Source organism: Chamaea fasciata, unplaced genomic scaffold (assembly GCF_029207755.1).
Source record: "Chamaea fasciata isolate MVZ Bird 193981 ecotype frontalis unplaced genomic scaffold, bChaFas1.0.hap1 SCAF_28, whole genome shotgun sequence".
NCBI lineage: Eukaryota > Metazoa > Chordata > Aves > Passeriformes > Sylviidae > Chamaea > Chamaea fasciata.
The window spans coordinates 5,635,347-5,654,926 of record NW_027094113.1 but is presented as its reverse complement, the minus strand read 5'-3'; the positions used below and the strand labels follow the sequence as shown (position 1 = coordinate 5,654,926).

Sequence of the window (19,580 nt, the reverse complement as noted above, 5' to 3'; positions counted from 1 at the left end):
GCCGGGGCCGGGGCCGGGGCCGGGGTCGGGGCTGGGGCCGGGGAGGACCGACGGAAGCAAGCCGAGCCCCCCGACCTTCAGCGTGGGCTGGGCGGGGCCGGGACCAGGGCGGTTCCCGGGGCCCGCTGTCCAATCAGCGCTTCCGATGCCTCAGCGAACCCGCCAATCGCGAGCCGGGCGGGGATTCGAAACGCCCCGGAAGGCGCTGTGGAGTCTGTGGCTCGGTGTGGAATGCTGCTGTTGGTCTGCGTGGGTACAGAGCTTCTCCAGGCTGTTTTAGTGCGGTGAGAATTTGTTCATTTATTTTTCTATAAGATGTGGTGTGTGGGACTGCGTTTAGGTGTTTATTATGTGGTGGGTGGTGGCAGGTAGGGCTGAGGGGCTGTTGTTCTGTGAGTTTGTCGGAGTTTCCCTCAGAATTCCAAGACATCTTCTTGTGTGGGGTTGGCAGGCAAACATTCTTTTAATTTAGCTTGTTTTGGGCCTTTTTTGGTGCTGGATTAGGGATTTTTTTTTTTTTGTGCGTGTTCTGTATTAGTGTTTTCTCTTGCTTGAGGTTTCCTATGGTTCAGGTAGAGGGAATGTGGGGAGTTTCGTGCTGTGCTGGAGAATTTTCTTGGTGAGTTCTTCTATAAAGCAAAGCCTTGCGAAGCCTTGGTGTGTTTGCAGGTGAGGGGGGGATACATACTCTTGGGGTGTGTTGTTTGGGGAAGGTACAGAAGTTTTCCTGTCTTTGTTTTTCCCCCTTTAATCTCTCGTGATGTGTGGGCCTGACTGGTGTCTGGTAATGAAGGTTTTAATTAGCCTTTCACTTGAAAGAACATGGCAGGAAGAAATGACCTTATGAGGTTTGGCTTCTTGGCTGTTTTTTGAAGTGACTTTAATAATAGAATGTCTGTAGAAGGTACCATCATGTTTCTAAGGGCTACTTATTGGAAGCAGAGACAGCTTTTGAGTAGTGTAAGTTATTTCTGCTAGCTTATGTTTTTTGTTTCATGATATTTAAGTTGCCTCAGCCCTGGGTAGGGCAATGGTGCCTGAGGGGGAGGGAAGCAGTAGCAGAAGGGTTGGGAAAAGAGTGTGAGACCTCCCTTAGGTGTCCCCAGTCTGGGAAGGGGCTGAACGTTAAATGGAACTCAGGACAGCTGGGGTTTGTTTGGGTTGGTTTGTTTGCTTTTGGGTTGGTGGTATGTTTTGGGGGCTTTTCTCATGGGGGTAAAGTGTGTTTAACTTGTTTTGTCTGGAGGAGCTTTTTACCTTGTCTCAGCTTTGTCATGAACTGTGAAGGTTTTGTACTGGGTCCAGCATTTGGTGCTTTTTTTTGGCTTGGGAATATTTCCTATTGTAAATGGTTTTTTGAGTTCTCAGGAGATATGTTCAAAGGCATTCAAGAATTTCCTAGTCTATGGAATTTTCTTTTGGCTTTTCTTTGTGTTTGGTTTTATTTATGGAGAAAGATTGGTTTTTATGTTTATGCTCTGTAGCTCAGTACATATAGGAGGTGGATTGACACCCCCCCCCCCCAAGCCAAGCAGTGCAAGTGCACCGTGGTTAATTGGATTAATCGTTGTCTGTGGAATAAAGGATGAAGTCTGTTCTAGTTTCTCTTACCTCCCTGTGGGAACGTGGTATTTTTGTGTACATGGGGTATTAGGCATGCTTATGAGGATGTAAAATCAGCACTTGAGTTACTCTTGTTACCTGATGGGAATGGGTGTTTGGGGAAGCCTCCCATGGATAAACTGGTCTGGTTACCTGATGGGAAATGTCTGTTTGGTGGAGTCCCTGTGGATAAACTGGTCTGGTTGCCTGATGAGAAAAAGCCTCTACCTTGTGGGAAGTTTCAAAGCTTGTGGCTGTAATTAGCAGTAATAATGGTGCCTTAGTTTATCCTTCAAGGTCACTGGCCAGCGTGGAACAAGAACTGACCTAGAACTCGGTGCCCTGGCAGAGAGAGAAGCAGCAAATGGCATTGAGAGAATTTCTGTGAGCTTATGTGAGATCCTGGTGTTCCTGACAGCTTAAGAAATGATCTGAAGAGAAAAATATCTTTCTTTTTACAGGAGAATCTGATGTGGAACATGTGACCAGGATGACTTGATGTGACTTTTTGAAACCTCAAAATAAGGTGATGTTAATCTTTTTGGGTAGAGGCAAAGTGTCTGCACACCATTGGAAGAAGCCTATGAAAGGTGAGGAGGGGCTGAGGACACAAGCAGGAAAACATGTGGGGCTGTGATGTGATAGTACAGAGGGTTATGGATTCCTGTCTCAAATGTCCATGTGTCAGTAGGGCTGGATCCGAGTGCCCCGGTGGAGAGGCAGGGTTGTCCTGTGTTCCAGCTATTTAGTGGCTGGAGTTTTGCCCAAGGAAGAGCAGCATCCTGGTTTTGCTGCCGTGTTCAGCCAGCATGGAGCTGTTGGGTGCCTCCTTCCAGGAGCAGCAGGAGCCTGGATTTCTGTCCCTGGGATTGCCTTGCTGTCCAAGACGAGGGCCAAAGGTGAGTGGCAAGGCAGGCCTGGGAGCTCTGGGAGTCAGGAGTGCCAGGCCTCTCATCTGGTGCTGCTCAGGTAATTGCTCAGGTGTTCACCAGAGGGTTTTTTGACAGCCTTTGGCTTTCTGGATGGAAGAAAAAGGGTCCTTTCCCCTCCCTGCCTTCTGTCATTCCCAGATCAGCCACTATTCTTTTCTGGCAGGCTAAATAGCTTCAGGAGTGGGCAGAGGAGGTGCTGCCTGAAGCGTGGTTCCACAGGAGATGGCAACAGGCTTTCTGCGGAGGTTCATACGGCTTGGGACTTACTGAAGGCCTGAGGCCTGAAGCAGAGTCTTGAGCCAAAGCTGACCTCTGGGTGAGCCTTCAACCCAGATGTTGTGTTTGTATCCTGTCGGCAGTGCGGTAGCCGGGATCATTAGTGTTCTGGGCTGGGTCAGTGCTCATCAGTGAAATATGGCTTGGCCTTTCTGTGTTCAGAGGCCGGACAGGGCCCTGAGATGAGTCCTGTGGCCTTGTTGGGAGGAGCGGGGCCAAAGGCAGCTCCTGCATTGCTCCTGAAGCCCTGGCCAGGCTTTGGGGCGATGCAGGAGGAGGCTGAGCCCAGCTGTTCCCGCCGTGGGAGTTGTGTGCGCCTGTTTATTGCAGCATTTGCCCGACCTGGGCCCTGTCCCGACACAGCCGGAGCCTCTTGGCCTGCGGGCGGACGCACCCGCGGGAATTGCCAGTTCTGGGGGGGCTCTCCAGGGCTGGGTTGTGACAGGGGATTCCCAGCTGCTGGGAGTAAGGCTCAGGGTCCCTGGTGCTGGATCTCAGTCCCTGTAGGTCACCTTGGGTAGCAGTGCTGGGGAGCATTGCTGAGCTTCTCCTTGGGAGGTTCTTGGCTGCTCTGAGCTGTCGCCAAAGACCCTGAGCTCCTGAGGTTGGTGTCTGTGTCTTTGGTGCTGACCCTGCCCCCTGGCCAAGCTACTTTGGAGGGTTTGAAGGGTCTAGGGCTGAGTGCCCTTTGGGCAGTTTGCTGCCAGCCTGGTGTGCTCCTGGAAGTGCCGCTGACCTGCCAGGACTGAGGAGCTGCTGGCTGGGTGCTGGTTCTGTTCTGCAGTGGGAACTGGTAGCCCCTGGGAGGGCTTAGAGAGAAACCTGAACTGGAATCTTCTTCCTTGCTGACCCTTGATAACATGGCAGTAGGGAGATGCACGTTTCCATCTAGCTCAGGCTTGCTAGGGTAAATGAATAAAGCTCTGGACAGTCTTTGAATGTGTGGGGGTTTTGTTCCTTCCCCAAACTGCCATCAGAAACCTGGGGCGGTGAGTTTTGTTTCCCCAGGAACAGGGCCACCGTTTGTGTCCAGCAGCCTGTGGCTAGGAGTGGGCTTTAGCCTCCTAAGATTACAACAGGCACAGACTCTGTATCTGGTACTCCAAGAGCAGTCAGACCCTAGTTGCTGGCAGCTTTGGTCTGGGAGAAAGCCTGCTTTGTTCCCGATTTTAGGAGGTGATGGCCCCCTCCCACAGGTGCTGGGAGTTTCTATTGGAAACAAAACTCAGTCCCCCAGTGTCCTGATGTCAGCTCAGAGGCCGTGTCCTGCTGTTCTCTCCACTTCTGCTGGGACGTTAGGGTGAAAATCTTTCCTTTCAGTGGAAGGGGGCCATCATTCACATCCAGGCACCTCCAGCAAAAAATGGGTTTGCACTTCAGGCTGAAAATGGGATTCTGCCTCCTAAAATTTCAAATATTGGAGGATGCCTCCCAGACAAAAGCTTCCAGGCACTAGAGCTCTCACTGGCCTGGCATAGCCAGATCCAACCTCTAAAGTAGTCCCGAGACACTGAAGTGGAAGGCTCTCCTTCCTGTGGTAAAAGAGCCCCTCCTGGTTTTCTTAGACCTCATTACAGGGGCAGAACATGCTCAGCAACACCTAAAATTCTTCAAAATTTGTCAGGCGTTGCCCATCTGTCAAGGGGCCATGCCACCTCCCCCTCCCGTGCCCAGGCCCCACTGACCCCGCCCCAGCTCCTACTGTCCTCTCTGCCCCGCCCTCCCCCCGGGCCGGCCCCGCCCCGCCCCGCCCCGCCCCTCCCCTCACAGCCGAGCCCAGGTCGCTCCCGGCCCTGCGCGGAGCCCGAGCGCTGAGGCGGGGCCGGGAATGGGACCGGACGTTCTGGTTCGGGTCCTGTCGGTGTCGGCTGGGGGTCCCGAGCGTTGCCGCCTCTCCTCGGCCGGAGGACCGGGCCGGCATTGCGGTCGGGATCGGGACCGGGATCGCTGCGGGCGGCAGGAGCCGCTCCTGCTCCGCCTGCAGCCGGAGCTGCGCTGGGGTCCTGGCGGGGCTCTGGGCACGGGAGGACGGCGGCGGCGATTTCCTCGTGCTGAGCGGGACCGGCCGGGGCGCGGGGAGCCCCAAACCCCGCCGCTCCCCGCGGTGCCGGGGAATTGTTTTCCAGCGTAGGCAGAAAATTCTTTATGCGAAAGCTCAAAACTCAAGGACACGGGGGCTGAGGGGAGAGGAGAGATTCTCGTATAAATTTAAAACGCGTTGGGAAAAATAAATCTATGTAACAGCTCATTTCCTCTCCCAGATTGGCTTCTGTGTGATCGTCTGTGACTCCAACTGCTCCGATGGACTTTTCAACCTGTGGTGCTACAATGACCTGCCAGATTCTAAGCGCAACAGAAAATAATGGGAGAGCTCTCTGGATCAGGCAGTGGAGCCTCTCAGAAGTGTCCCAAAGGTCCAGCAGTGTGCAGCATCTCTGAGTGGAATTTGAGGGGACCCAGCACGGCCCCTCTGTAGTCTTCCTCTGGAGCTGACACTTCCCAGCACCCGTGACCAGGGTTTGGGGGTCCCAGCGCAGGGCCCCTAGCACATCCCCCTGCTTCTTCAAGTCCCGTTTAACCAGGATCATTCTTTTGGGGTAGGAGCACTCAAAGCCAGCAGAACTGGCCTTAATCACTTTTTGGGGGAATCTCTCTTTTCTTCCTCACCAAATCCGCACTGCCGAACCCCAGCCTGAGGCTCAGCTCCCTATCCCCTCAATCTCTCTAAGGAACTGGGCTTGGATTTCCCAATCCAACAAGGCAGAAATGCTGTTATCCTTATTGTATATCCTAATTGCAGTAATTGCTTAAGAAATAATTGAAAGAGATTAAAGGAATGAAGAGAAATTGTCCTCCATGGTGAACCAATGCCAAATGAGATTCACTGTTAGTTTTGTCTCAGGCTTTTAAGACCAAGAACTCAGCTATAATATATCTATGAATGAAAAGCATACAAGATGTCTTTATCTGTGTATCTGACAGCAGTACTTACAAAAATCCCTGACCACCCCATAGGTAGCTCTCAGCACTGAGCACAAAGGGAACAGGTTATCAAGTACATACAGTCAAACTAAAAGGTCCTACTGGAGTGTTCTTTATCCTTCATCAGTCTCTGAAAAAAATCTGTAATACTGTGTTGTTTTCTGCTGGTTTAATCTGTTGGCCTGTGGTATAGCTCAAGCATGCTGTTCAGGCACCAAGGAATCTCTTCACCTCTCACTTGTGAAATGGAATCTCTCATTTCAGAGTGAGTAATGCAGGACAGTCCCCCATCAGTTTTAGGTGCTCACCTGAGAACCCTGAGACTATATTCTGTATATAACGCCCCAGGTTTATTTCACGGACTTAAATTGCACCGGAACCCTTTTGTAAGTCAAAACTTAATGTTCAGATGGAACACAGAGAAACAAAACGAAACAGACAAAAAGACCCAAACAACAACAAGGAAACACAAAAAAGAACATCCCCCCCCCCAAACAAAGACACACACACACACACACACACACACACACCCCTGCCAACCGCTGTACTAAACGTCAAGGTGTTGTTCAACCCAGGTTCTGTTAACTTTTAAATTTTAAAACTAATTTAAAAAAAATTAATAATGCGAGCAAGCATTGGACCTGAGGCAGGTCAGTTGCTTTAACAGTAGCATTCTGCCTGTGCCTGTCACTCGAACTTAAGTAGAGGAACCATTCGTTCCCGCTTGTTTCCGGAGTCGTTATCATTGTCATTCCCTCCGATAACGCCGGGCCAGCCACGGCGGGAGGGCGGGAGATGCGGCCCCGCGTGACCGGCGCCGTGCGCCGTCTCCTTGGCGACGGGGCCGTAAAGCGCGGCCGCGCGGGTGTCGCAGCCTTCCCGTCCGTGCGGCGCGGCCCGGGGGCTCGCGGCCATGGAGATGCCTCTGCCGCCCGAGGGTGAGGGGCGATCGGGGGGAACGGGGGGCGGCCGCGAGAAGGGGGGCAGCCGCGGGAACGGGGGGGGGGGAGCGGGGACAGCGGGGGTTGACGGCCCTGCCTCCCCACAGACCAGGAGCTGCGAAATGTCATCGACAAGCTGGCGCAGTTTGTGGCGCGGAACGGGCCCGAGTTCGAGAAGATGACGATGGAGAAGCAGAAGGAGAACCCCAAATTCTCCTTTCTCTTCGGGGGCGACTTCTACGGTTACTACAAGTACAAGCTGGCCCTGGAGCAGCAGCAGCGTGAGTTGGGACCTGCGGCTCGGGCAGGGCCGGCTCGGGGCTCCCTCCCTCACCCGGCCGCGGGGTCTCGGGGTCGGCCGGCGGAGACACTTTTGTCTCTCCTGCTCTCGCCCTGCTCCGCCGGGACCGGTTTGCAGCCTCTTCCTTCGCTCTGGGTTCCAGGTAGTTGGCTCAGCGCTGCTCACGGCCCCCGCGTTGTGGGTTTGGAGGCGGGCAGGCGGAGCCGTAGGGACGGGTAGCGTGGTGAGACGGAGCTCAGCACCTGGAGAGCCGGAACTCGGCTCGTCCTGGGGTTGTCGCTCTGGAATTGTACGGGGAGTTGCTGACTCCCCTCGTTGGCACCATCCACCCGTGATTTTGCGTTAACCGTAGAGTCGTAGAATATGCTGAGTTGGAAGGGACCCATCAGGATCATCGAGTCCAGCTTCTGGCTCTGTGCGGGACACCCCAAGAATCCTACCAAGTGTCTGAGAGCGTTGTCCAGGCAGCTCGGGAGACCCTCTGACCCCCTCAGAGTGAGGGTCTATTTGGAACCAATGCCACTTTCCCGTGGGCTGGTGGTAGAGGGTTTCTCTGGGAGGTTTACTTTCCAAGTTTACTCTGTCTAACAGTGTTGTGCAAGCAAAGCCAAGATATCGAGGCTTCCGCACAGATCCAGCCCCTGCCACAGCCATCGCTCCCACCGGCTGCGCCCATGCCAGCCCCTCAGGGCACCCCGTCTGTGGAGGAACTCATCCAGCAGAGTCAGTGGAACCTGCAGCAGCAGGAGCAGCATCTCCTCGCTATGAGACAGGTTGGTTTAAGATGAACGCTCGCCTGGTGTATCCTGGCCTGTCAGTGGCTGTAGGAATTAGGAGTGAAGGGGGAGAGGACGGTTTGCTTCTGAGCGGTGATGAAGGTGAGAAGGGATGTTGCTTTCCTTATTTTTGTTCTGTGGCAAATGCCATCGTTCCCCTGGAATGGATGTGTCTGATGTCTAGGTTGTGTTGGTATGATTGATCTATGATTAAAACCTTTTATTTACTCTTTGAAAAACATTGTAAGTTTTAGAGTGGAATAAACTGTGTCTGCGTTAACCGTGATTTAATGCTGCAGATTGCTGGGACCTGCAAGATGTTTCAGTCTGTAGTATTCTGACTTAGATGTGATTAGGGGTGGACAGGAACTGTGTGCTATCAACTAGCTGATTTTTGCAGGAGACTTTTAGCTGTTAAAGCTGAGGAAAGCCAAACCAAAGATTTCCTTGTGCCTTGGTTATGTTCCTTACATTTAAGAGCTTCTTGCAATTATTTATTATTACGTGATGGATTTTAGAAGTAGAGGTAAACTGGACTTCTGAAAAATGTGGAGAGTCTTTTCTTTTCAGAACCAAAGAATTGAAACATTTTCATGAGGTCACAGTGCTTGTAAAAGATTTTGGTCCTTGAGATAGCTACTTACGTCCAAGAGGATAAGGATGCAGCAGCTTCATTCTTTAAAAGAGTGTTGGCTATAGTGTAATTCTTTCTCCTTTTTTTTTTGCTTCTGGTTTTGTTGTTTTTTTTTTGTCAGGAACAAGTCACATCAGCAGTATCCCTTGCGATCGAGCAACAAATGCAAAAGGTTTTGGAGGAAACCCAGTTAGATATGAATGAATTTGACAACTTGTTGCAGCCAATAATTGACACTTGCACGAAAGATGCAATCTCAGTAAGTGATCTAAATCTGCACGGGGATTTGGTGGTGCCGTGGGTTCGTTTGGATTTTGAGATTCTCTCTGTGTTAACAACAGCTTTATATCTGTGTTGTGTGGCAGGTAAGATGAAAGCTGTTACCTGAAAACTCCCCTTCCGCCAGTTACTTCAGAGCTATAGGAAGCCCGTATTGTAGGAACCCATTAGACTGACTTGAAATATTTTAAATTTGCTTTTCTAAGGCTGGCAAGAACTGGATGTTTAGTAATGCCAAGTCTCCTGCACACTGCGAGTTGATGGCCGGGCACCTGCGGAACCGGATCACAGCGGAAGGAGCTCACTTTGAGCTACGGCTGCACCTCATCTACTTAATCAATGATGTTTTGCATCACTGGTAAGAATTCAGTTATGGGTTTCAGTTTGCTGTTTTGATTAATTTGACAAAGTTTCTCTCCTAGATACAGCGTTGTTTTGACTAGTCACTTTGTATTTTTAACATATTAGTTAGTTTTAGCAGCTGTCCTCAGGTGTCCACAACTTTGATCTAGTCTTTTAGTAATCAAGTTTAGGTATAACCATTTTACCTACTTTGTGTATTTTTCCTCCAGACAGGATTTTGTGATAAAGTCGTTAGGGAGAGAACTCTCTATTTTTTGATTCCACTACTTGTAGTATAGCGGAAGTTGAGATGAATTGAATATTCCAGTGCACTTAGTGTTATAGTGAAAGACATAATTCTTCTCATTCTTTTCTTGAAGCCAGCGGAAGCAAGCACGAGATCTTCTGGCTGCTTTACAGAAGGTGGTTGTGCCTATTTATTGTACCAGTTTTCTAGCAGTGGAGGAGGATAAGCAACAGAAAATTGCCAGAGTGAGTATCTGGTTTTGTTTTAACTGACAGTTTTGCTTTGTTAGGTTGATGCTGTAGAAATCCATAAATAGGCAGGTGCAAGAAGAGATTCTTCTGGTGTGATTGTCTTCATAAAGCCTATTAGAGGAGGTGCTCTAGTTCACATTTAAAATAGAACTTGAAAGTACCTAGGCCTTATTTAAGAGTTATCATAATGATTAATGCACTTGAACATTTACTGGTTCAACAACAAATACCGAAATCCTAGGTCTTATGAAAAGCTGAAGACACAAAAATGCTGTGCCTCAGTTTTTCTTTGAATGTTCATAATTTCTAAAATCCTTTCACTCTTATTCATGCAGCTTCTTCAGCTGTGGGAGAAAAATGGGTACTTCGATGAGTCCATTATTCAGCAGTTACAAAGCCCAGCTCTTGGACTTGGCCAGTACCAGGTTAGCCACAAAAATATCAATTTTCTTATTTATGCAAATATTTTAAAAATTATTTTCCTTTTCAAAGGATAATGTTAATTTCTGTTCTCCCTCCCCTCCCCTGAAGTTGCTTACAAAGGATTACAAAAAATAATGTAAAATATAACCTTGTTGTTTCACACATTCAATAATCCTGCTGCTGATATGGTCCTGGATATAGGATACAGACTGATACAGCGCTGCACATATTCAACGGTATCTTGTATAGGAGGAAGTGTTTGGTCAAAAGGAAACAAGCAAACGTGGCTTTAAATTGGATGCATCAAATATAAAAATTGTTGTGGCAGCAGGAACTTTTCCTTTTTATTAATAACAATGAATGCTGTTGATTTGAGCTGTGTTGGAAAGACAGTTCTAAAGATGGTGGGTTCCGGGCTGCAGAGAATATTTTGGAAATCTCCACAAAGGTTCATAGTAAGACTGGGCGGTTCTGCCAGCATTATCTTGCATCCTTGTGCGCTTTTTGAGAGAGAGAGTGAAGGGCAATGCAGGGAATTCTGAACAAGCGGATAGACTGGGTATTATAGGTGCGGTCATTTCTTTTATCAGGCGAATTTGATCACTGAATATGCAACGGTTGTACAGCCTGTGCAAGTGGCTTTCCAACAGCAGATCCAGAACCTGAAAACTCAACACGAGGAGTTTGTGAACAGTTTAACGCAGCAGCAGCAGCAGCAACAACAGATCCAAATACCCCCACTGGAGAACGAGGTGAAATCGACACCCCCGCCTCAAGCCCCCACAGCAGCCCCAGCCTCAGCTCCACCGTCTGCTCCGGTCACACAAGCAGGTACTGAGCTGACCTGGGACTTGTGCAAAAATCAGTGGGCAACAATGTTATGACTTCTTTTTTTTTTTTCCCCCCTTCTTTTTTAACAACGAGGCACAATGCACTGCTGGTTTGTTTCAGGCGAAAGCTTGAATCTGTTCAGAGCCTTGCAGCAGGTGGAGGCTGATGCTCGAGTGTAAAAAGAACCAGAGAGATGAATGTTAAATGGATCAGAAATCCAGTCTCCCAGTAATTAGATATCTGCAGAAGAAATTCATCTGGAGCCTGAAGTGCTGATATTTTATTAACTGCACGTGACTTTGATGCTGACAATAGTCTCTAAATTGTTCCAGATGATGGTAAATCTCAGCTGCCTCTGGCTGGTTCTACAGAGTATGACACAACTGGGTCTGGAGTGCAGGATCCTGCCTCAGGTGGACCACGTGGCCCTGGATCTCATGATCAGATTCCCCCAAATAAACCACCCTGGTTTGACCAACCTCACCCGGTTGCACCATGGGGTCAACAACAGGTAAGAAACAGTTCTGAAAAAGGATGTGGAGGTTCAGACTGTCTTGGTTGTGGAGGTTGGGAAATGACCATCTTGGTTGTGGAAGTGCAGTGAAAAGCTGTGAAAGTTAGAAATCCAGATTTCAGTGCCGAGCTTTGTCGTTATGAGCGCAGTTAAAGGCAAAATCTTAATCGTATTTCAGTTTGTTAACCATTACGATGAACAAGAACTGTTGGTTCAGTAACAGTTTGGTCTTTTCCCATCTTTCTGAAGTTGCAGTCATTCAGACTCTGCATTTGAAATGTTCTTTCGCTTGTGCATGTTGCCTATGGGCTGTATTTCCATAAGAAGGTATGTTACTGTGTTCTTTATTCTTGTAACCTAATGACCAGGCTTCTGTACTTCACCTCCAGGGACCACCTCATTGTCCTCCCTGGAATAACAACCATGAAGGAATGTGGAACGAACAGAGAGATCAAGGCTGGAACAATCAGCGAGAGACGCCTTGGAACAACCAGCCTGATCCTTCTTGGAACAACCAGTTTGAAGCACCGTGGAACAATCAGCATGAACAGCCTCCATGGGGTGGGGGTCAGAGGGAACCTCCATTTCGAATGCAGCGGCCACCTCACTTCAGAGGCCCATTTCCTCCACATCAGCAACATCCCCAATTCAACCAGCCCCCGCATCCGCATAATTTCAACCGCTTTCCACCTCGCTTCATGCAGGATGATTTTCCACCTCGCCATCCCTTTGAAAGACCTCCTTATCCTCATCGTTTTGATTACCCCCAGGGGGATTTTCCTCAAGGTAAAGTGTGTACCAGGCCAGGTTTTCTTATGCTGTAATGCTGATTGCCATTACAAAATTATTTGATGATTTGGGATGACAGTTTATCCTTGGTGGATTGTTGTGATTATACTAAGAAATGTTTAGTTTGGGAGTTTGGGAAGCTTCTGCTAAGAACTCATTAGGAAACACATGCAGAGTTGGATGCTTCCTTGCTTTTTGAGTCTTCTCTAATGGATAAGAAATTGTAGTCCAAATTCAAGTCAGCATCTCTACAGGCACCTCTTTCGCTTTAAAAGTAGTAAGTTCAAAGGTGAGAAGCAGCATTTTCCTGTAAATTTTACCACCTGCACATCAGCCCATAGGTGAGGGCTGATGAGAGCTGTGTATATGGAGGAAGTTAAGAGGAAGGCGCTAAAAGGATTTGTTCCTGTGCATGCACTCATTCAATCTTTCTTTTTATTTTGACTGCCAAGCTCTCTAGTTTTCTGCCTTTAATGTTGCGTGGCTTGGTAGTGTGTGGTGAAATGATCCCTACCTCCAGTTCTTCCTCCTCATTGGGTCTGTTCTCTCATTGGAACATGGGAATGTATGGGAGTGTAAGCAGGTGCCGCTTGCCTGGCCTGCGGCTGTCCGGAAGTCTGCTATAGTTCTGCCCAGAGGTAGTTTCCATTTCGCCTGCAGGAACGATCCTTATCAGCGTAAAGACCAAAGATCACCCTGGTTCTGCGTGACAGGTCACGTAGAAGATACATTATGTTTCTGTGTAGGAGTTGCTATGTTAATCCTAAAAGTTTCTCAATTTTTCAAGTTCAAAAATGGTTGAAAACCAATGGACTTGAGTTTATGTATTTAGGATTGAGTTTAACTTCTGTAGTAGAGATCGTTCTTTTTCTTTCCCCTTGGGTTTTATTGTTTGGATGGGGTTTTTTAGGAATTGTGGTAGTGAGTAGGGAGAAAAGGAGAACTCCCTCTCGTCTGAGGGAGTTTAGGTTTAAGCTCAGAATGAGATGCTCGGTTTTGGATTCTAGTGGTGATTTAAAATATCTGTTGTTTCGTGCAAAGTTGTTGGAGGAAGAGATCTACTAAACCAGTTGGTTAACATTAGGAAAACAGTGAAGCAATGACAGTACAGACTCTGCTCGGATTCTGATGACAATGAGTCAGATAGTACTAGCTCGAGATTGGGAAGCAGCTGTAACGGCTTTTCCTGGAAAAACTGTTATTCTTACTGCAAATGATGTTGATTTTCAGTCTTGCATTTTTCTTAGTAGAGTGCAGTGAGTTCAGCAGGGTCTCCTGGCATTCATGGCGTTTGTCCATCAGTGGATGGTCAAAATGAGTTCCCTATTTTAACAGAATTATTATCTCTACATCTTCTCCAAATTTTTTTTTTCTCCAGAAGTACTTTCTTGTCACCCACTGATGCGAGTTAATTGCTGCTGTATATATTTCTTTACATATGTAAAGAAATTTGACGTACGTATTTGATCGAGAGACAGAACTAATTAGAGGTCCAAGCTGAGCCACGATTGTGTACTTAGCTTCAGAAATAAATTGCGCCAGTAGCTGCCCTGCTGCATCTGAAACATTTTGTTCTTGAGTGTGTCTTCCTTGTGGTCCTTTTGACCACAGTACATCCCAAAGGAAGCAATGGCTTGGGGCTGAGCTATCCTATTGTCTAGAGAGCGGTTGCTGTGGCCAGGGGCGCATACGCACTGCAGGGTATTCGTTAATGTGGACCTATAGCCAGCCTCTGGTCCTTCGGTTCTGGTGCTTTGCTGGATCTGCTGAGATTGGGTTTTAGGATAAATGCAGTTATTGAAGTACATCTCTGATTGCCTTCCTTTCTTGATAGCTAAATAAGATGTTTTAACTCTCCCGCTCTGCAGAAATTGGACCGCCTCATCATCATCCTGGTCACAGATTGCCTCATCCTGGAATCAGCGAGCATCCTCCCTGGGGAGGGCCACAGCACCCTGATTTTGGGCCTCCCCCGCATGGATTTAACGGGCAGCCCCCTCACATGCGCCGCCAAGGGCCCCCTCACATGAACCACGATGATCCCAGTCTGGTGCCGAATGTTCCCTACTTTGATCTTCCTGCCGGACTGATGGCTCCACTTGTCAAAGTAAGTGCTTGCTATGAGACTGACTGGTGGGATTAAAAGATCCGAACCCTGTTGTTGTTATTAGGGACAGTTCAACATGGATGTGTATAATTTCAAATCCTTCCGTCCCACAACCGGTTGTGTAGCGTATGAGAGCAGGAGTAGTTGGGGGGACTAGGTAGTGAAAATGGTGATGAGCCAGAGGAAGCCGGTTGAACTCACAGTGTGAAAGACTCATTTATACTTGAAAGTCTGACCCCCTATTGGTAGGAAATGGAAATCCCCAGTGATTTCCAGATGGTCAGAGAGACCTCACAGATCTGATGGGGACACTGGACTAGTTCTTCGTAATCAGAATTCTCATGAAGACGTTTTACAATATCAATGTTATAAGTCGAAAGAAAGATAGAGAACAGGAAACATACCTGTATCAGCATCTTCAGGGATACTTACATTTATATATTCTGTTTTTGAGAAGAACAAATAAGCCTCTTCCATCTCTTTGTGTTGCTCTCATACTCCAGTTTGTGCCAGGCTTCCATCCAGACACATTAGCACAAAGGTGGATGAGATCTGCATTTTATCTACTTGGTGACCCACTTGATACTGCAATCTGTGCAGTGCAGGCTTTTCTCAGAGAACTCAAAATAGTGATAGCACGAGGAAGCATCAGGTCATCTGAAGAATCCTTATTTCCAGATCATTTTTTCATCCAATATTGAAACTTGAGGTCTTTACACAGCTAAATCTGTATTTAACTCTTCAGGTAGCCACCCCATGACACTTGATACGAATGTAATTTGTTTTGTTCTCGGCAGCTTGAAGACCACGAGTATAAACCTTTAGATCCTAAAGATATACGTCTTCCACCTCCAATGCCCCCCAGTGAGAGACTCCTGGCTGCGGTTGAGGCATTTTATAGTCCACCATCTCATGACAGGCCTAGAAACAGGTAAGAGTAAGTGTAGCCAATGAAATGGTAAGGCAAATGCCCTAAGAAAGTGTCTCAAACCACAAAGTGCCTCCCTGTCTTTCGCCCGTGTCTTGGTTCTCCTAATGCTCTTGTTGTATTGCAACTGCACTTGTCGTTTGATCTTATACTGAGATTTGCCCAGACCCTTTGTTCCGTGCAAAATCTGGTGAAAATCCTTAAGGTTGCCACTGAAGTGGAATTTACGTGTGTGGGTTCCGTGTGGTTGATTTGTTGCAGTGAAGGATGGGAGCAGAATGGACTGTACGAATTCTTCAGAGCTAAAATGAGAGCAAGGCGGAGGAAAGGTCAAGAGAAGAGAAATAGGTAAGAACTCCTGTGTGCCACCTTCTGCTGTGTGCTGTTCATCTGTAAGGTGCTCGGGCTAAATGCAGAGGGAAAGTCTGTTCAGCAACATGCTGATCTGCCTAATCCGCAGAAAATGGAACCAGCAGAAGTTGCCCAGAGAAACCATGGCTGCCCCATCCCTGGAAGTTCCCAAGGCCAGGTTGGACAGGGCTTGGAGCAACCTGGTCTTGAGGAAGGTGTCCCTGCCCCATGGCAGGGGTTGGAACTGGATGAGCTTGAAGGTCCCTTCCAACCCAGACCGCATTGTGATTCTGTGAAACAGTTTTTCACATTCAAGCTTTCACTTTCACTGCAGAAGTAGTGCTTGTGTGTAATTTGAATGTAATCAGGAGTAGATTCCTGTTTCTGGTGCTCCTTCATGGAATCTCACTGGAGTTTTCTCTGCTCATCTGTGCAGTGGGCCTTCTCGGTCTCGCAGTCGGTCTAAAAGCCGAGGTCGTTCGTCTTCCCGGTCCAATTCGCGATCTTCAAAATCATCTGGCTCCTACTCGAGGTCACGCTCTCGCTCTTGCTCTCGATCGCGATCCTATTCTCGCTCACAGTCCAGGTAGGGCTCGGGGCACCTGAACCGTGGGAACTGGGGAGTGGGAAGAACCCAAGGCTGATGCAAGGAACCGCCGGGGTTGCTCTGGTAACTCGTGTGCTCTACCTTTCAGAAGCCGGAGCAGGTCCCGCTCCTCTCACAGCCGATCAAGGTCTCGGTCACGGTCTCGGTCCAAATCGTACTCTCCAGGAAGGCGGCGCCGTTCCCGCTCTCGCAGTCCCACTCCTCCGTAAGCTTTGATTTGGTTCTGTCTCCTTTTACCTGGGCTGTTTGAACAGAGCGCCTGCATGGGCACTGCCTCGTTACCAGGGGATAATAAGCATTTCAGCAAAGATCAGCAAAGATGATGGAGAGCAGATTTAGAAACAATTTATCTGCTATATGTGCTCATAGAGAGACTATTACTGTATTGTGGCTTTTTATTTTAACAAAACTGCGTGCAACTGTAAAGTCTGCATACGCCTTCCTTGGGAGCAGGAGTAATTCTGTGAGTGCTCCATTGGGAAGAGCACAGTGTTTGATTTCCCTTGTGCTGAGAAGAAGGTGATATGTTTCTGGCACCTCAAAAACTGCATGATAATCTAATCGCTTTAATAAAGAATAGCTCAGTAGAGTGGATGGAATTGTGTTGGATGTTAATGCCTAACAGAATAGAACTGACTGCGCTTTGTGTGAGAATAGGATCACTGGTTCCTAATTTGTTCTTCTTCTTAGTTCTTCTGCTGGTTTGGGCTCCAGTTCTGGGCCTCCTGTACCAGAATCGAGACTTGGAGAGGAAAATAAAGGCCATCAAATGCTAGTGAAAATGGGTAAGATGCTGTTCTAGAATCTTACACGAGCCAGGAAACAAGATTAGATGCCGAAGTCTTAGATATAATTAATTAATGCATTTTCCTAAGGAATTATTCCTTGGCATTCCAAGGTCAGCATAAGAAAATTCAGAGATGTAAGTATATGGAGCAGTGATGGTTGCCTTTCTGGGAAAGATACAGAAGACAGGGATGTGAGTTTGGCATCAGATTGAACTGACCCTACCCAAGATATTTCATGTCCCTGCAATGCAGGTCAGCAGGGTTGACCAGACCGATTGGGCTTGCGCTGCCTTTCTTCTTATCCTCCTAAGAGTTTTTAGGGATAGTGCTGCTGTCAGCTTCTACAATGTCTGCACATTAATGCTTGTGAAATGAATGGGACAGCTCATGTGTTGTTTCAGGTTGTTTGTTTTCATCCTGCTTTATCAAACTATGCTGTCTTTACTTTTTTCCAAAATGCCCATGTTTGTCTTCACAATTCTAGTAATAAAAAACAGTGAAAGGATTGCAATGTCGTGTCCTTGCTGCAGGATGGAGTGGATCGGGTGGATTGGGAGCCAAGGAACAAGGAATTCAGGATCCAATTAAAGGAGGGGATATCCGAGACAAATGGGATCAGTACAAAGGAGTGGGAGTTGCATTGGATGACCCTTACGAAAACTACCGAAGAAATAAAAGTTACTCATTTATCGCACGCATGAAAGCCAGGGATGAATGTAAGTGAATGTTTCTCAGCAATTTAGAAACCTCAATGGACTTGAAAGTTATTTTTTGTAAACCCAAATCAAAATATCGTTGACTCTTAATATTTTTTCTAATGTAACTGATAGAGTAAAACAACAGGTAAGTGGATGTGTACTCTGATTAACTTGGCAGGTTTTCCTTTTTAGACATTGTGTTGTGTTCTAATCTCTGAAATGCTAATTAATGAGCGTGTTTCTGTGTAAGCCACTTCTTGGCTGCCATCCTGAGCACCTGCATCTTTGAATGTTGCCCCACGAAAACTTGGAGCAGTCACAAAGTTAGTGCAGGGGGAGCTGTGCCGCACAAGGGACGGCTGCCGCAGCAGGGAGGTCCTTGTCATCGGAATCAAGTTAGACCACACTTTCTGTTTACCCCTGCCCTATTCAGAGTTTCCTGCTATTAGTACCATGTGCTGCCAAAGCCAGAACTGGTAATAAATTCTCTGTAGCACTGGAAGGGCTCAGAAAAAGTTTATAAGAGTTGAAGACAATTACCCCAATACCCCCATGATGGATTTTTGCAGAGTCTGTGATATATTGAGCATAGGCACTTGCAACAGCGAAAAGGAAAAAGCTGGCATGCTCAATGAAATGTCACTTCTGCCTCTAGATCTGTGCAATCAAATGGCTTCAAATAAAGCCCATAAGGAAAAATTCCTTATTAACAGAACCCTCATTGCACGAAACATTTCAGACAGCTTAGGTAACTGCGGAATGCGTAAGAGCTCTTTTCCCTATTGTTTCAGTGAAGCGTGAAACACAAGACCCTCCACCACCCGAATAAGACTCTCTGAAGAAAGATGTCTTTCATCTTCTACAAAACATTAAACTTGTAGAAATCCGGATTAAAGTCTGGAGGAAGTGACAAATGAATTACTTTTAAAACTAGGGTGAAAAAAGGAAAGCTATGACATATACTTCAACACTTGTCAATTAGTGCTTAAAAAAGGCCAGTTGTTACTATGACATGTCTAGCAAGTTTAAAAATTTCCATTTATCTTGCACAACTTTCTAATTAGTTCCCCATTTTATAGTAGAATTAAACCCCATTCAGTTCCTGGTGCAGGACTGTGCCTCCTTCATTCCTGTGGAATACAGACATTATCTGATGTGGTTGTATGTTCTCTAGTTCCATAATGTATGTTTATTTCTCTCAAAAGGTTAATTCTATTTGAAGTGGAGGGGTGCTGCCTTGGGATCAAGTCAGACTGATGCTGAGCAGTGTATCCTAATGTCTAAATGGGGAATGAAGCATCTAGTTCCAGTGCAGGTGACCTCTGAGCACTGTGCGAGCTTTTAGAACCTTCCACCCACCTCCAGGCCCCGCCCAGCAGCTGCTGCAGCCACCACTCGGGGCAAGACACAAGGGTCAGTTCTCTGGTAGCTTTCCCAGCACTCTGAGGGATGGGCGATACTTTGTAATGGAACACAGTCTTTGAGCTTTTTATATTTTTGTATATACCCTTTAATAAAAGCTAATTAGTTCAATAGAAGAGAATCCATTTTCTCTGCTCTACACATTTCTATCAACGAGATGTTCTTGAAAGCTTGCTGTCATCTAAATGAAAAAACAAACACACCTTTTGTAACTGTTTCCAGAGACCACCAGCTAGAGCTGCTAGGCCCTAACACTGCACTTCCACTCCCCAGGTCTGCCTGGCAGTTCCCTTTTCCAGTCGTTTGTTTGTAGAGCAAAAACCCTCTTAAGGCCATTCAGTTAATATGGTGGAATATCAGTTTGTTCTAGATCTACTGTAGTTGTGGAACTGTACCTGTCTGTGAATCAGCACACAACACCTGTATGTTACCAAGTTGTGAATGTTGTTGTTTTGCCTTCCAATAAACAATTTTTTTTTAAATAAAAAGGCAGCTGAGACTCCAGAGTAAGCAGATTCCTGCACCTTGACTATAAGCCTTCCTTGCTTTGAATTTATCT

At 47.3% G+C, this 19,580-nt stretch overlaps 1 protein-coding gene and 1 long non-coding RNA gene across 6 annotated transcripts; both read left to right on the top strand.

The window, feature by feature from the left end:
- The first annotated feature begins 58 nt into the window (after positions 1 to 58).
- On the top strand, positions 59 to 6,513 carry LOC136302190 (uncharacterized). Its single transcript, XR_010724013.1, has 3 exons — positions 59 to 284; positions 2,064 to 2,192; positions 5,072 to 6,513. It is a non-coding gene; the product is annotated as an uncharacterized lncRNA (long non-coding RNA).
- Positions 6,514 to 6,657: 144 nt separating this feature from the next.
- On the top strand, positions 6,658 to 19,525 carry CHERP (calcium homeostasis endoplasmic reticulum protein). 5 transcript variants are annotated; one of them, XM_066205509.1, is made up of 18 exons: positions 6,658 to 6,730; positions 6,841 to 7,176; positions 7,626 to 7,807; positions 8,566 to 8,703; positions 8,930 to 9,081; positions 9,446 to 9,557; positions 9,899 to 9,988; positions 10,577 to 10,817; positions 11,150 to 11,328; positions 11,721 to 12,117; positions 13,989 to 14,227; positions 15,025 to 15,158; positions 15,417 to 15,503; positions 15,943 to 16,092; positions 16,202 to 16,318; positions 16,804 to 16,898; positions 17,432 to 17,617; positions 18,805 to 19,525. In XM_066205509.1, exons 1-18 carry the CDS (start codon positions 6,706 to 6,708, stop codon positions 18,807 to 18,809), a joined length of 2,865 nt encoding a protein of 954 aa, XP_066061606.1. In that variant the 5' UTR covers positions 6,658 to 6,705; the 3' UTR covers positions 18,810 to 19,525. The 5 variants fall into 5 exon arrangements, with proteins under 5 accessions (XP_066061606.1, XP_066061607.1, XP_066061605.1 ...); XM_066205510.1 differs by lacking the exon at positions 18,805 to 19,525 and adding an exon at positions 18,391 to 18,797 and having other exon boundaries at positions 6,841 to 7,014; XM_066205508.1 differs by lacking the exon at positions 18,805 to 19,525 and adding an exon at positions 18,391 to 18,797 and having other exon boundaries at positions 16,205 to 16,318.
- The last annotated feature ends 55 nt before the right edge of the window (positions 19,526 to 19,580 follow it).